This window comes from Prionailurus viverrinus, chromosome B3, assembly GCF_022837055.1.
Source record: "Prionailurus viverrinus isolate Anna chromosome B3, UM_Priviv_1.0, whole genome shotgun sequence".
Lineage (NCBI taxonomy): Eukaryota > Metazoa > Chordata > Mammalia > Carnivora > Felidae > Prionailurus > Prionailurus viverrinus.
The window spans coordinates 37,542,374-37,555,871 of record NC_062566.1 but is presented as its reverse complement, the minus strand read 5'-3'; the positions used below and the strand labels follow the sequence as shown (position 1 = coordinate 37,555,871).

Genomic DNA, 13,498 nt, shown 5'->3' with positions numbered 1-13,498 from the left:
CCGAAACCAGGCTTAGTTTTCACTGCTCTCCTGCCAGCCCTCCGGGTCCAGATCCAGTAGCCCCGGGCTGTGCCCAGAGCTCACTGTCCTTTCTGATGCCAACAGGCTGAGAGCTGGGTCCATCTGGGGATGCGGGTTCTCAGACAGACGGCCTCTGCTGAGAGTGTTCGGCCAGCTCACCTCCCTTCCAGCCCATCACCTGGCTCCCAGGGCAGAACACATGCTGCCATCATCCCCGTGCTTAGCACATCCCCCGCAGTTATTTTCCTGTTTCTAAAGGCTCACAGAGATGTTGGAAGAACCAAGTATGGGAGTTAACTGCCTCTGATTAAGGGCCGGGTAGCCTGCTTTTGTGTAACAAAGTCTTGTCCAAATATGGTTGGTGGCTTTCTAAGATCTACCCCCCATTATCTCCTTTGGACCCCTCTGTATTACCTACCTGCCTTCGCTAAACGCACTTTCCTTAGTGGCCAAACACAGACTTTGCCTTAGAATGCCTGCACCTGTAAGATTCTGAATTTGGTGAGAAGTTGGTCCCAAAGGCCACTTTCTAAGAACCTGCTTTCATCTCTGATACCCCAAGTAATCGGGTGGTCCTCTGGGAAACAAACAAGCCGGTGGGGGCTTCACATGCCTGAATGCTGCACCCATACCAGTGTTAGCACACAGAAGGTGCCCCTCCCCGAGCGACCGCCCGGCTCCTTAGAGACTGAAAGCTCAGTCTGGAATAAAGAATAGTGGAGTCGATTATAGGGACACTGGGAAGATGAAGGTAACTACATACTGTGGGAGTTAGCATAGCCATTTATGAAGCACAGATCCTGTATATGATATTCCTAAATGAAGCGTGCTGTCAGGATGGAAGGCTGTGACTGATCTACCTTTCTCTTTGTGGTGACAGCCCGTGTCCCCAGGTTACTTGGTGTCATTTCTTCTAGGAGTCCCTTCTAAGTATGTGTTTACAAAGACTCCCAGAGATAATGCAGGAATGACCCAAAACAAAATCACTTGCTAACATATGTTGTAACAACGCATGTAAATAGGAATATCATATGTATGTACTTGCATACATATATATCTAGCATGGGATGATGTAAGTTTCTAACAGTGCCTGCATTTTGAGATTTCAGTATGGTTGAGTATTAAGGCTGCAGCATGAATAGTTCTGTTTGTAATGAGTCTGTTAAGTTACTACCAAGAAAGAAAAATCATCAGACTTCCCCACCTTGACCCCAGTCAGGATTCTGTTGATTCTTTACACAGTCATGTTATTTTTTTTAATCCTTTTTTAATGTTTATGTTTTGAGAGACAGCACAGGCAAGGGAGGATCAGAGAGAGGGGGAGACCCAGAATCTGAAGCCGGCTCCAGGCTCTGAGCTGTCAGCACAGAGCCAGACACAGGGCTGAAACCCACGAACAGTGAGATCATGACCTGAAGTCGATGCTTAACCGACTGAGCCACACAGGTGGCCCCTGCCCAATCTTTTTTTTTTTTTAAATAGGCTCCCTGTGTTAGTAAGATCATCTGGACTCCTATAACTCCTTTGATTTTACTCGTGCTTTTGAATTTCCTGAATAAATGTAAGGTAACTTGGGTTACAGAAAGGGACAGTTTGGACAGAAGGAAGCAATGTTAGGCTTTGTAGGACTGAAACACTAACAGGCTGTGGGGAAGGTTCCGATCTCTGTTTGCAGAAATCTTTAAAGACGGAATCTACATTTGTCTGGTTGGTTCAGATGTTGACCTGCCTGAGTTACTGAGTGAAGAGCCCATGATCTGTGGAGACCTTTCCACATCTGAGTTCTTCGCAGCTACCCGGCCCATGTGTGAAACAAGCAGGTTTTCTTACTGCAACCCAGAGCATGAAGCAAAATACAAAATAATGCCAGAGCAGCCGGGAAAGAAAAGGTATCGTTAAAAGCACAACACAAAATGACTTTAGTTCCTGGCCCTGCGTTTGTAGCAGCTGACGTTTTCATTACGGTTCTCCCTTTTCACCATTGCATCTTGAGTTATATTTTACATTCCAGACACAAGAGCAGTGTGACCTGAAGCAAAAGGGGGCAGAGAGAATATAAAATTACCAGTGGCTTGCTCAGGAAAATTCTTTGTGTGCATTTGCCAGACAGATATTTAGGGGAAAACTGAGAAGGTTGGGAGATCCCTAAAGCAATGTAGTTTTTTTTTTTTTTCCAAGACTGTGGAATTAGTTTTATATCCAAGAGGGCCCCACATCACAGCATGTGAAAGTATTTATACCCAGGGCAAATACGAAGCCATTCCCCCGGCCGCAGTCCTGTAGGCTGTGCCGAGTCAGCGCTTTGGGCTTTCCCGGAATGTGACCGTTCGCGGACAGGTCCCAATTCTGCCCTCTGAACATCCAGCAGGAGTTTTATCTGCTGCCGCTTCCATGGGAAACGCAACTCCTGTTAACATCACCGTGAAAACTACTTTCTTCAGAAAAACTAAAACCCTCAGGCAACTTCACGATCTAAGATCACTGCTCTCCTTAAAAAAGGAAATGTAGATCCTGTGAGCCCCAAGTCCTGAATATAAATGCCGGGGGAAGGTTCTAGTGACTACAGCTTTGTCTCTGGAGAAAATTCTGCTGGGACCATCTGTAATACTGCCTGTCTCCAAAGCCGGCGGGAACGTTCGTCAAGAGCCTGTGGCAAGAACCACAGCCTTTTCCCAAAAAATGAGACGAGTGTCTGCTCTAGAATTCTCTAAAACTTTCCACTCCAGGACACAGTTTCTATAGGTGGGAAGTGATTCTTTGCTTCTGTTGTACACTTTTGATTTCTCCTTTTAAGGAGAAATTTGTAAAGCCTGTCATGATAGCCATTTGTTGCCTCTTCAGTGTTCCCAAGCTCTCCCAGGCAGTTATGTGACCTGATTTCAGATGTGATGGTTTTGGAAGCCTGAGAAAAATCTGTACATTTTGTTTAGTTTTATGTAGTAAAGAAGATGATCCGTATTTCTGAGACCCCCCCCTCCACTTGAAATTTGATCCGAAATTTCATAAAGGCCAGACTTCCAATTTCCACCAAGGCATAAAACCAGGAGACGATGCCCATTTTATTTGGGCAAGAAGGGAATTGAAGGCTTTTCTTGCCGTTCGAGTAACGCTTTGACTAAAGCTGCCAACTTAAAACCCCAAGTTGGATGTCTCTGAGCAATATTCCTTTATAACACACCCTGGTAGTAAGGCAGATCACCCTGGGGATTGGTCCTGTTTGCTGAGAATTGCAGTGCTGCTTTGACAAGTTAACATTTTTAAAGCCCTTATCTTTTTTGAATACAGTCTTCAAAACACATTCCCTTTCTCGGATGTTCCTCCAGCAGTACAGGATGTTCTGGGACACTGCAATAGAGTACGTTGCTTCTGTCATCCCCTTTTATGTAAACGCTTGCTCTGACTGTCCCACGTAGAAAAGAATACAATGAGAGGCGTTCATCAGGTCCATACCACGCGTCACACCCGTGACGGCTGCAGCCTCATTTACCGTCACAACTGCACAGTCCTTTGTTCTTCCCCATTTCACAGGTTAGCTGAGGTTCAGGGAGCTTACATTGTCCAAGACCACATAGCTACAGGAGTTAGTGTGGAAGCCACTTGAAATAACTTTTTGGAATAAGTGAAGTTTCAAGTAAGTACATAATGCATGGAAATGCCGGGATTCAAACCCAGGGCATCACAGCCTTTGCTCTTTGCCCCTCACCGAGCTTCCTCTTATCACAGCAGTGAACATTCACGTGGCACTTTCTACTTGGAGATGTTTTCACACACATATCTTTGACTTGGTGGTGTGTCAGCCCCGGGAAGTAGGGCAGCTTCTGTCCCATTTCACAGGTGAGGGACCAGAGGCCTGGGAGGTTAGCTGGCTCACCCAGGGAGTTGATGTCCATGAGAGGGCCGGCCAGAAGCAGGGTCCATGGGCCTTTCTGCTGCCCATGCTGCCCTCATGGGCCAAGGGCCAGGAGCGGGACTGGCATCCTGGGACGCCTCCCTTTCTTGTTGTGTTCAGCCCTCGGCCTGTGGACGTGCGCAAACCCTATTTCAGCATGTCCTTTGTGACCCTCCGTCCTCCTGCATGCTGTCCACATAGGGCCGTGCGGCCAAGTATGTAGGAGGATTGCATGGCAACCAAGAAGGCAGTCATGTGACCTGGCACAGACGTGATACCCAGACTGAGGGCTGGATTGGCCAGGAACTCCACGGGCTTGTACACCTGTGGCCTTATTTTAGGCGCATCCTTTTGCTTTCTGGTGCTGGTCTTCATTGGGGCTTCCTAACTGGAATCTCATCGCTAATGATCAGTGTCCCAGCTCCATAATCGTCTTTACAGGATCCTTTGCTACGTGCACGATGTCCCCTCCAAGGAAGAGGCTGAGCGTCGGGACGTTGGGGTGCTTTTCATAGCATGGCCTCTTGCAGGGGTGCAGAGGGAGCATGCGAGTGTCCTGCCCGCCCATAGGTTTCAAGGCTCGACACAGTGCGGGAGCAGGTCCCTTCTCCCTCATACCCCGAGGGTGATTTGAGAGTGATTTAAGAGACCTCTGCTGGCGCTGGTGCCCACCACTGTGCAGACCGGAAGCTCAGGCATGGTTCCAAGGAGAGAGTAGGAGCAGAGCACGGAGAATGTTCTTTCCGGGCCTGGTCCTTACTAGCACCGAGGTCACCCACCTCACTCTTAAGAGCTCAGACCCCGGGAGGCGCTTTGAAAGTCCTGCATGTTTGACTCAAGGCTCACTTTTTAAACATAATTCAGCTATTTTTAAAACTATTAGGAAAACCTGTGTGTATTTTTGAACATACTCTGGGCCAAATGGTAACCCATTGGGGGCCACCAGCGCCTTACCGTGGGCTGCTGGGTGGCTTGTGCAGATGTCAGGCTGAGGCAAGTCTCTGCCTGCTATGCTTTAGGGGACTACGGGGAAAATAGCTCCTGTTTGCCTTATGCACAAAACAGGATTTTCTCAACACTGCAGCCAAAGCAAAATACAGAAATGAGTTGGTGGCCAAGGCTATCTATATCTGGCCTTCAGAGTCTGACATTTAAACTTTGGCTCATTTAGCCTTATTGTTGACTTTTTATTGAGTCAAAGATAGAAGTTTTGACTCCTATAGGAAAGGTATACTTAATAACAGATGATATCAATTTTACATGTTGACTTTCCATGAGAGGTTTGGGTGGGGGGTAGGGGGTAGAGGGTGGCTCTGATCACTTCTCTTCACAGTCTCTGCACAGTCTCTTCATCTGTCATTGAGGTCTGACTAGTGAAGTCGTTTTTATTTTGAAATCATATGTTTCTTCCTCCATTTGTGCTTTCCCAGCAGCACCTGTCATTTAGAGCTCTGTAGGCATCCTTGACACAGAGCTCTTGCCTATGGATTAGTGCTGAGCCTCAAGTGTTTCCGGTTAAAGTACACGGATCTGAAAAAGCCTCGAGAGCCAGGCTGAGTTTTCAGCTTTCATGGGGCATCTTCCTACTTCAGCTGGGCCTCATGTTTAAACCAACAGCAAACAGCTACATTTCAGGGGTATTTCTGCTGAGTGGGTTGAATCGGACTGGAGATGGTCCATAAGAAACCCGGCCTGCCTGATTGTGAAGCTTTCGCAGCATCCCCAAAAGAGCCGAAGTTCCACTTTCTGGATCAGGACAATTTTCTATTAAATGGATTTAAACATGCTTTCGGCCTTAAAAGGTTAAGGGAATTACCTATCTTCCCAAAAGCATTATGTGTTTCAATAACAGAATTAACATTTGCAGCCCCCTTGACTGCCCAAAGCCCCCCTTCCTAATAGGATGATGCTGGAAGATAGCACCCAGGTGGTCCAGATCTCCCAGCTTTTACTCGAGACACCAGAGATCTTAGCAGCTATTCTTGGTAGAATAGCTGGAAGGAGAAGCCACGGCTTCTTGCTATCGTGGAGTCTTGGAAATAATGCTTGTTCACGAGAGCTTACGGTTTTTTGTTTTTAGCTGCTTACTTCGGCTGGAGGGCAGATTATTTATGGCAGCTGTATTGATCAGACCCAAATGAAAATTGATGTGAAATCGCCAGAGGAATGCACACTTTGGGCGGTGGAATTTATTACCCTATAAAGAGACAGCTGGCAGCTTATCCATAGTGGAGCTCGTTTGGGTTCTTTTAGGCCAAGTACCTTTTATAATCACATGACCCAGAGGTCACTAAAAGAATGCGTGCCTGCTGAGCCTTTAGCTCTGAAAATATACCTTTTTAAGGAAACCTCAACCTTGCCTGATAGGCAGCCTGGGCCCAGTGTGGATATAGCTGAGGAAGGGGGTGTTCTGATTGGAAACATCCCGATGTTGCAAGAATCTGCAAGCTTTATGCTTCTTACTAAAGCTGTGTATTTTGAACTTCTAATTATTTTTTACGACTGTTGTGTGGAATAAATGAAAGCAAATGCAATACCTGCTTAGAAGAGGCCCTGACACACAGTAGGGGCTCAATAAGTGCTTGAATGGCTAATAATTACCCCCACAGAGTTCATCTAATGAACCTCCCTATCAGGTGGCTCAGATATAAGTTGGCAGTTCATTGGAAAAGGTAACAAATATCAGAAAGCCATTAGGCTAGCAGGATGAGGTGTAGGCCTGCTTCCTGGGGACCGTGGGCATTTTACAGTCTCTAAAAGGGGAAGTAAAATCAATGAAATTCCATACTCCACCAAGCACAGACTCCTAACAGCAGTGGAATTTTCCTAGCCAGGCTCCCATAGGATGTAGGAGAAATTTTCCACGTAGGGGAGACCTCGATGGCAGAATCCCTCATGCTTCTCTTTCCCCACCCCCGGCTTGCCTCCACAGATCGGCTTCCAGATTCGCACACGTGTGCAGGACCTGGGCCACGGCTGCATCTTCCTGGTGCAGAAGGCGGGGGCCCTCCAGGTGTGCCCCACGGACAGCTACACCAAGAGGGAGCTCATTGAGTGTGCCCGTGCAGTCACAGAGAAGGTAAGGAGCAGCCCTCAGGTCAGACACGGCCACCATCACCCACACCCGCCCTCGATGGCCCACCGTGACCAGTGACATAAGCGGGACGCTATGCCAAAAAGGATCCAGTCAGGTCTGGTCTTCCCCCACATGCAGGGATTCCCCAGGGATGGGGCACATAAGGAGGCCGGGGTAATCCGTAGCCCTGAGAAATTCCGAACATGGGACGTACTGTCCCATGAAAGTCAGGGCCCCGGCTGTGCACCTCCTTGATGGGTTTTCTTGTAGGTAGACTGGACAGACCACATCACAGTCACGTGAGTACCAGGAGCCCCCTTTTGACACTCGTCCCCTGGGCTTCCTTCTCAGGGAGGCTCCCAGGTGCTGGGGACTGAGTAAGAAGGGCCTGAAGCTCTCTTCGAGTTACCTCCTTCCTCCCAGAAGAGACTGAGGTGTGCAAGGGTTGAGCACCGCACCCAAAGTCGCACGGCACCTTGGTTGAAAGAGCAGGATCCTGCGTGATCTTTTTAGAGTCTAGCAGCGGCTGTTTGTGGAGAGAACCCCATGGTGTAGCGAGTGGGGCTCCAGGGTCTCAGCTAAGTTATCTCACCTTTCTGAGCCTCTGTACCCTCACCTGCAGAATGAGCACAGAGAAATACATTTCCTGGCCCATAGGGTTGTGAAAATGAAATGCAGTGATAAGCGTGAAGGTGCTTGCTTGGCATCATGCCAGACACACAACCCAACATGTCACAGATACTTGCTGTCCTCTGTAAGCTGCCTTGTGACACCCTCCTCCCACGAAATGTACCCTGCTCGACGAAGCCGGTTCTCCGCATCCCTTCGTTCCTGTGGCTCCCTGATGGCCCCAAAGTACACTCCTCTTCTGCTTTGCTCATTTCTTAAGAGTCCTTTTTCAGGACAGCTGTTTTGCAGGCCGAAGCATCTGTGCTTTGCTGGCTTCTCCCTCTCCTTCTCTTGGGTCCCCAGGACACAGAGCTCTGCCCTGTTGAGCAGCCTGGCCACAGGACTCAAGGGCCGGGTGGGGGACCCCTCACCTGGAAGCTGCCGGTACAGATGCTTTTCTGTACAGGGCTGCCAGCCGAAGCCAAGCAACGCCTGGCCGTCTCCTGCAGCCCACAGGACTACCCAGGCCTCCTCGGACTCCACAGGATGAGGAAATAAATCTCTCAGCCGGAGGAAGGCATTCTCCCTCCTTTCAAAGCCCTGCCTTGTTGTCGAAGTTACTCTGGCCGGGTTCCCTTGTTGAAGACCTTGGAATTGGCACATGAAGGCAGGGAGGCAGAGGTCCAAGCAACATGATCTTCCTGAGCTGTTCTCTGTCTTACTGCTTCTCCCAGCAGAGGGTCCCTGCCACCTCCTGCCCGGAGGAGGCTCAGAGTCAGAGGATCAGCTGTTCAGACTAAACCAGACTTTTTGGTGCTTTCTTGCTACGTGCTCTGGCCCCCCATCTCCACCTGGTGTGTCTTTCTTACATGTCCTGATTGTGTCTGTAACTTCCCACCAGCCGCAAGAGACTTCACTTGCTCATCTTCGTGTCCTTGTCCCCTACGAACTAGTAGCTGCTCAGTAAACTCACACAGCTTTTGTAGCAGGCGGACACTGTTTCCGTACTCTTTGAATCTGGCTGAGAACGTCCCTTTCGTTCTCATAATCACTCGTCTTGGCCTTTGTCTCCTCAGAGAGTTCTTTCTGGAAACTAGATGCTTGATTCTCAGGCCATCTCTCTTCCTGGTGGGACATAGTGGCATTTAACTCCAGGAAGGAGAATCAGGCAAAGGAGGAAGAGAAGCTCTTCCTTGTGGGCTAGTCTTGGGATGTGGCCGGTGCTCGGGAAGTGGGCCCTCTGCCCTGCATGCTGGGTTGTGTCCACCACCTCTCCTAAGATGTGAGCAGCGCAGAAGGAAGAGAGCATACAAGCTCTGTGCCTCTCAGTGTTGCTATAACTCCTCTGTCCCGGCCATTGTATTTTTAGAAAATGCATTCACGAAACTTTGCAGACTCTTCTATGAGCCAGTCATAGTCAAGGGTGGTGCGTGTGTGGGCACAGAAAGATTAATACGACAGCTCCAGACTGTCTCGCAACTCAGAGCCTCCGGTCACTGGCTGGACACATGCTGTTTTAACCTGTGCTGAATGAGCTGCCCCGAAGCCAGGGACAGCATGCTTGTGTCTCTGGACGAGGACGCCTGACACTTTGAGCTGGCTTCTACAGGATGAGCAAGTTAGTGGCTGGAGAATGGGGAGGGGAGGCACAGCAGGCAGGGGACAGACCCACTGCATGAGAGGCGGGGGAAGTGAGGAGCTGGCCGATGTGGCAAGAATGTGGCAGGAAGCCACAGAAGTGGAACTGGTCTGGTCGTGGGAGGAACTCAGCTTCCCTTGTCAGCAGGGGAGAATTGTACGCAAGGGCATGGGGTTAGCTTTGTGTTATAGGAAAGTGTGTCTAGGAATAGCAAGGGTTTTCTAGAAGGGGTGATGGGTGGCAGGTGGCAGTGAAGGGTTTCTGACTTGAAAGGCACTGGAGGGAACACAGCCAACTTGCTGGACTCTCAGGTCACTGGAATTATTATTTAGTGACAGGTGCTCAAGGGAGTGTTGGGGTGGAGAGGTGACGCACGCAGGTCTGCTCTGGGCTCTAGCCTCAGTGGAGTCGACCATGAAGAATTTCTCATCGATAGGCAGCCAGAGGAAGGAATATCGAGTGTTAGCAGAAGGCTGTTCTACAGAAAACCTTATCAGAGCAGGGCACAAATGATCTCACACCTTTCACAGGAGCCTGAACTTCTTTCTGGTTCCACAAATGTAATCCTATTAAAAGTATCTTCCTGCTGATCACCTAGTGTGTGATCATGTGTCATGCTAGACAGTTTACATACGTCCTCCCTCCTTATTCCTCCCAACAAGCCTTATAGGCAAGAAATAATATCCCCATTTTACAGATGAGGAAACCAAGGTCAAACAGCTTGCCCCAAGTTGTTTAGCCAGCCGGGGTGCCTGGGTGGCTCCGTCAGTTGAGCGTCCAACTTTGGATCAGGTCATGATCTCAAGGTCTGTGAGTTCAAGCCCCACGTTGGGATCTGTGCTGACAGCTCAGAGCCTGGAGCCTGCTTCAGATTCTGTGTCTCCCTCTCTCTCTGACCCTCCCTCGTTCATGCTCTGTCTGTCTCTCTCTCTCTCTCTCTCTCTGTCAAAAATAAAGAAACATTAAAAAAAAAAGTTGTGGGGTATCTGGGTGGCTCAGTCGGTTAAGCATCTGACTTTGGCTCAGGTCATGATCTCACGGTCTGTGAGTTCGAGCCCCGCTTCGGGCTCTGTGCTGACAGCTCGGAGCCTGGAGCCTGCTTCAGATTCTGTGTCTCCCTCTCTCTCTGACCCTCCCTCGTTCATGCTCTGTCTCTCTCTGTCTCAAAAATAAATAAACATTAAAAAAAAAAAAGTTGTTTAGCCAGTGAATGATATTCACTGGTATTCAGCCTGTGATGTTGACACCAAAACTGTGTTGTTAACCCATCAGCTGCGTTGAGTCCCAGAGAGGAAATTAAGTGTTTTGTATTGTACTTTTCTCCCCCTGGTTTTGAGATGCAATTGACAAAGGCACTAAGTTTAGGCTGTACCGGATGATGCTTTATCTGTCTTGTGTATTATAAAATGATTACCACAAGAAGTTTCGTTACAGTCCACCATCTCATGTAGATAAGAAATGTATATATATATTTCCCGGTGGTAAGATCTCTTAAGATTTACTCTTAACCCTGCTGTATAATATGGATGAACGCTACATCCCTAGTACTTATTTTGTAACTGGAAGTTTATGCCTTTTAAACACCTTTGTTCAAAACACGACTTCATTCCCACCAGGAATCTGATCCCTTTTTCCGTGAGGTTGGTTGGTTGGGTTCTGTTTTGTTTTAATTTTTATTCAATGCGTGCAAACAAACAAACAAAAAAAACTTCACCCATTTCTCCTAACTCCCATCCCCTGCCTCTGGCAACTACCAATCTGTTCTCTGTCTCTGCAAGCTTGCCTTTTTTTTTTTTAAATGTTTTTTTTTTTTTTTTTTTGAGAGAGAGAGAGGGAGGGAGGGAGGGAGGGGCAGAGTGAGAGAGAGAGAGACACAGAATCTGAAACAGGCTCCAGGCTCTGAGGTGTCAGCACAGAGTCCAACACGGGGCTTGAACCAACAGACCGGACCGTGAGATCATGCCCTGAGCTAAAGTCAGACATTTAACCAAATGAGCCACCCAGGCACCCCTTGGCTTTTTAAATTCTATTTTAGGTTCCACATATGAGAGATCAAATGGCATTTCTTCCTCAGACTTATTTCACCTAGACCTTCGAGGTCTATCCATGTTGTCGCAAATGGCAAGATTTTATTCTTTTTCTGGCTGAATAATATCCCACTGGATGATAGGTCCCATATTTTCTTTATCCATTCATCCGTCAGTGGGTATTTAGGTTGTTTCCAGTGCTTGGCTACTGTAAATAATGCTGCAGTGAACCTAGAGGTACATATCTTTTTAAGTTAGAATTTTTGTTTTCTTCAGTTACATACCCAGAAGTGAAATTGCTGGATTATATGATAGCTCTATTTGTAATATTTTGAGGAAACTCCCTGCTGTTTGCCCTAGTGGCTACACCAATTTACATTCCCACCAGTACTGCAAGAGGGCCCCCTTTTCTCAACATTCTCACCAACACTTTTTCTTTCTTGTCTTTTTGATAATAGCCATGCCAGCAGGTGCGAGATGGTATCTCATAGTGGTTTTGATTTTCCTGATAGGTAATGACTTTGAGCATCTTGTCATGTACCTGTGGCTCATCTGTTTGTCTTCTTTGGGAAAATGTCCATTCAGATCTTTAGCTCATTTTTATCATTAGATTGTTCTTCTGCTATTGAGTTGTATGTTTTATTTACATATCTTAGGTATTATACCCTTATCACATATGTGATTTGCAAATGCTTTATTCAGTAGGCTGCTTTTTATTTTGCTGATGGTTTCTTTGCTGTGCAGAAGCTTTTTAGTTTTCGGTAGTCTCACTTGTTCAATTTTGCTTTTGTTGTTTCATTTTTGATGTCAGATTCTAAAGTTCATCACCAGGACTTATGTCAAGAAGCTTACTGCCTATGTTTTCTTTAGGAGTTTCATGGTTTTCTTTCTTACATTCAAGTATTTAATCCTTTTTAATTTTTGTGTATGCTGTATGACAGTGGTCCAATTTAAATTTTTTGCATGTAGCTGTCCAATTTTCCCAACATCATTTATTCAAGAGACTGTTCGTTCTCCATTGTATGTTCTTGGCTCCTTTGTCGTAAATTAATTGACTGTATGCTTGGGTTTATTCTTTGACTGCCTGTTCCTTTGATCCATGTGTCTGTTTTTATGCCAGTACCATAATGTTTTGACTACTGTAACTTTGAAGTATAGTTTTAAATCAGGGAGTATGATACTTCCAACTTTGTTCTTCTTTCTCAAGATTGCTTTGTCCATTCAGGGTCATTTGTGGCTCTGTAGAAATTTTAGGATTGTTTGTTGTATTTCTGTGAAAAATGCCATTGGAATTTGAATAGGGATTGTGTTGAATCTGTAGATAGCTTTGACTAGTATGGACATTTTAACATTGATTATTCCAATCTGTGAACATGGAGAATCTTTCCATTTATTTGTGCCTTCTTCAACTTCTTTCTTTAATGTCTTGTAGTTTTTCTATACACAGGTGTCTGACCTCCTTGTTTAAATGTATTCCTAGGTCTTGTATTCTTTTCAATGCAGTTGTATAAATGGGATTGTTTTCTTAATTTCTCTCTGATGGTTCCGTATTAGGGAAATATAACAGATTTTTCTGTATTGTTTTTGTATCCTGCAACTTTACTGAATTCATTGATGACTTCCGACAGTTTTAGATGGAGTCTTGAGGGTTTTCTGTATACAATATGTCATCTGCACATAGTGACGGTTTGACTTTTTCCTTTCCAGTTTGGATTCCTTTTATTTCTCTGAATTGCCTGATTGCTTTGGCTAGGGTTTCCAATATTCTGTTGAATAAAAATGGTGAGTGTGGGGATCTTTATCTTGTTCCTAATCTTAGAAGAGAAGCTCTGAGCTTTTCACTATTGAGAATGATGTTAGCTGTGGGTTTATCATGTGGGCTTTATTATGTTCAGGTACATACCCTCTATACCTACTTTGTTGAGAGTTTTTATTATCAAGGGGTATTGAATTTTGTCCATTGGTTTTTCTATATCTATTGAGATGATCAAAAGGTTTTTATCCTTTGTTGGGGTACCACATGGACTGATTTGTAGATGTTGAATCATCCTTGCCTCCCTGGAGTAAATCCCACTTGATCATGGTGTATGGTCCTTTTAATGTTTTGAATTCAGTTCACTATATTTTGTTGAGGATTTTTGCATCTATGTTCATCAGGCATATTGGCCTGCAATTTTCTTTTCTTGTGGCATCCTTGTCTGGCTTTGGTATCAGGGTAATTTGGGCTTTATAAAACG

The 13,498-nt window shown here is 46.4% G+C and overlaps 1 protein-coding gene across 5 annotated transcripts in view; it reads left to right on the top strand.

Moving 5' to 3' along the window:
- Positions 1–13,498, top strand: part of TLN2 (talin 2) — a 456,802-nt gene that overhangs the window by 387,057 nt on the left and 56,247 nt on the right. For all 5 annotated transcript variants that reach the window (XR_007153041.1, XM_047863106.1, XM_047863103.1 and 2 more), the window contains one exon: positions 6,843–6,989. Coding sequence is in view for 4 of the 5 variants with exons in the window: in XM_047863106.1 (XP_047719062.1) it covers positions 6,843–6,989 (147 nt within the window). In the remaining variant the exon portion in view is untranslated. The remainder of the gene's footprint in view (positions 1–6,842; positions 6,990–13,498) is intronic.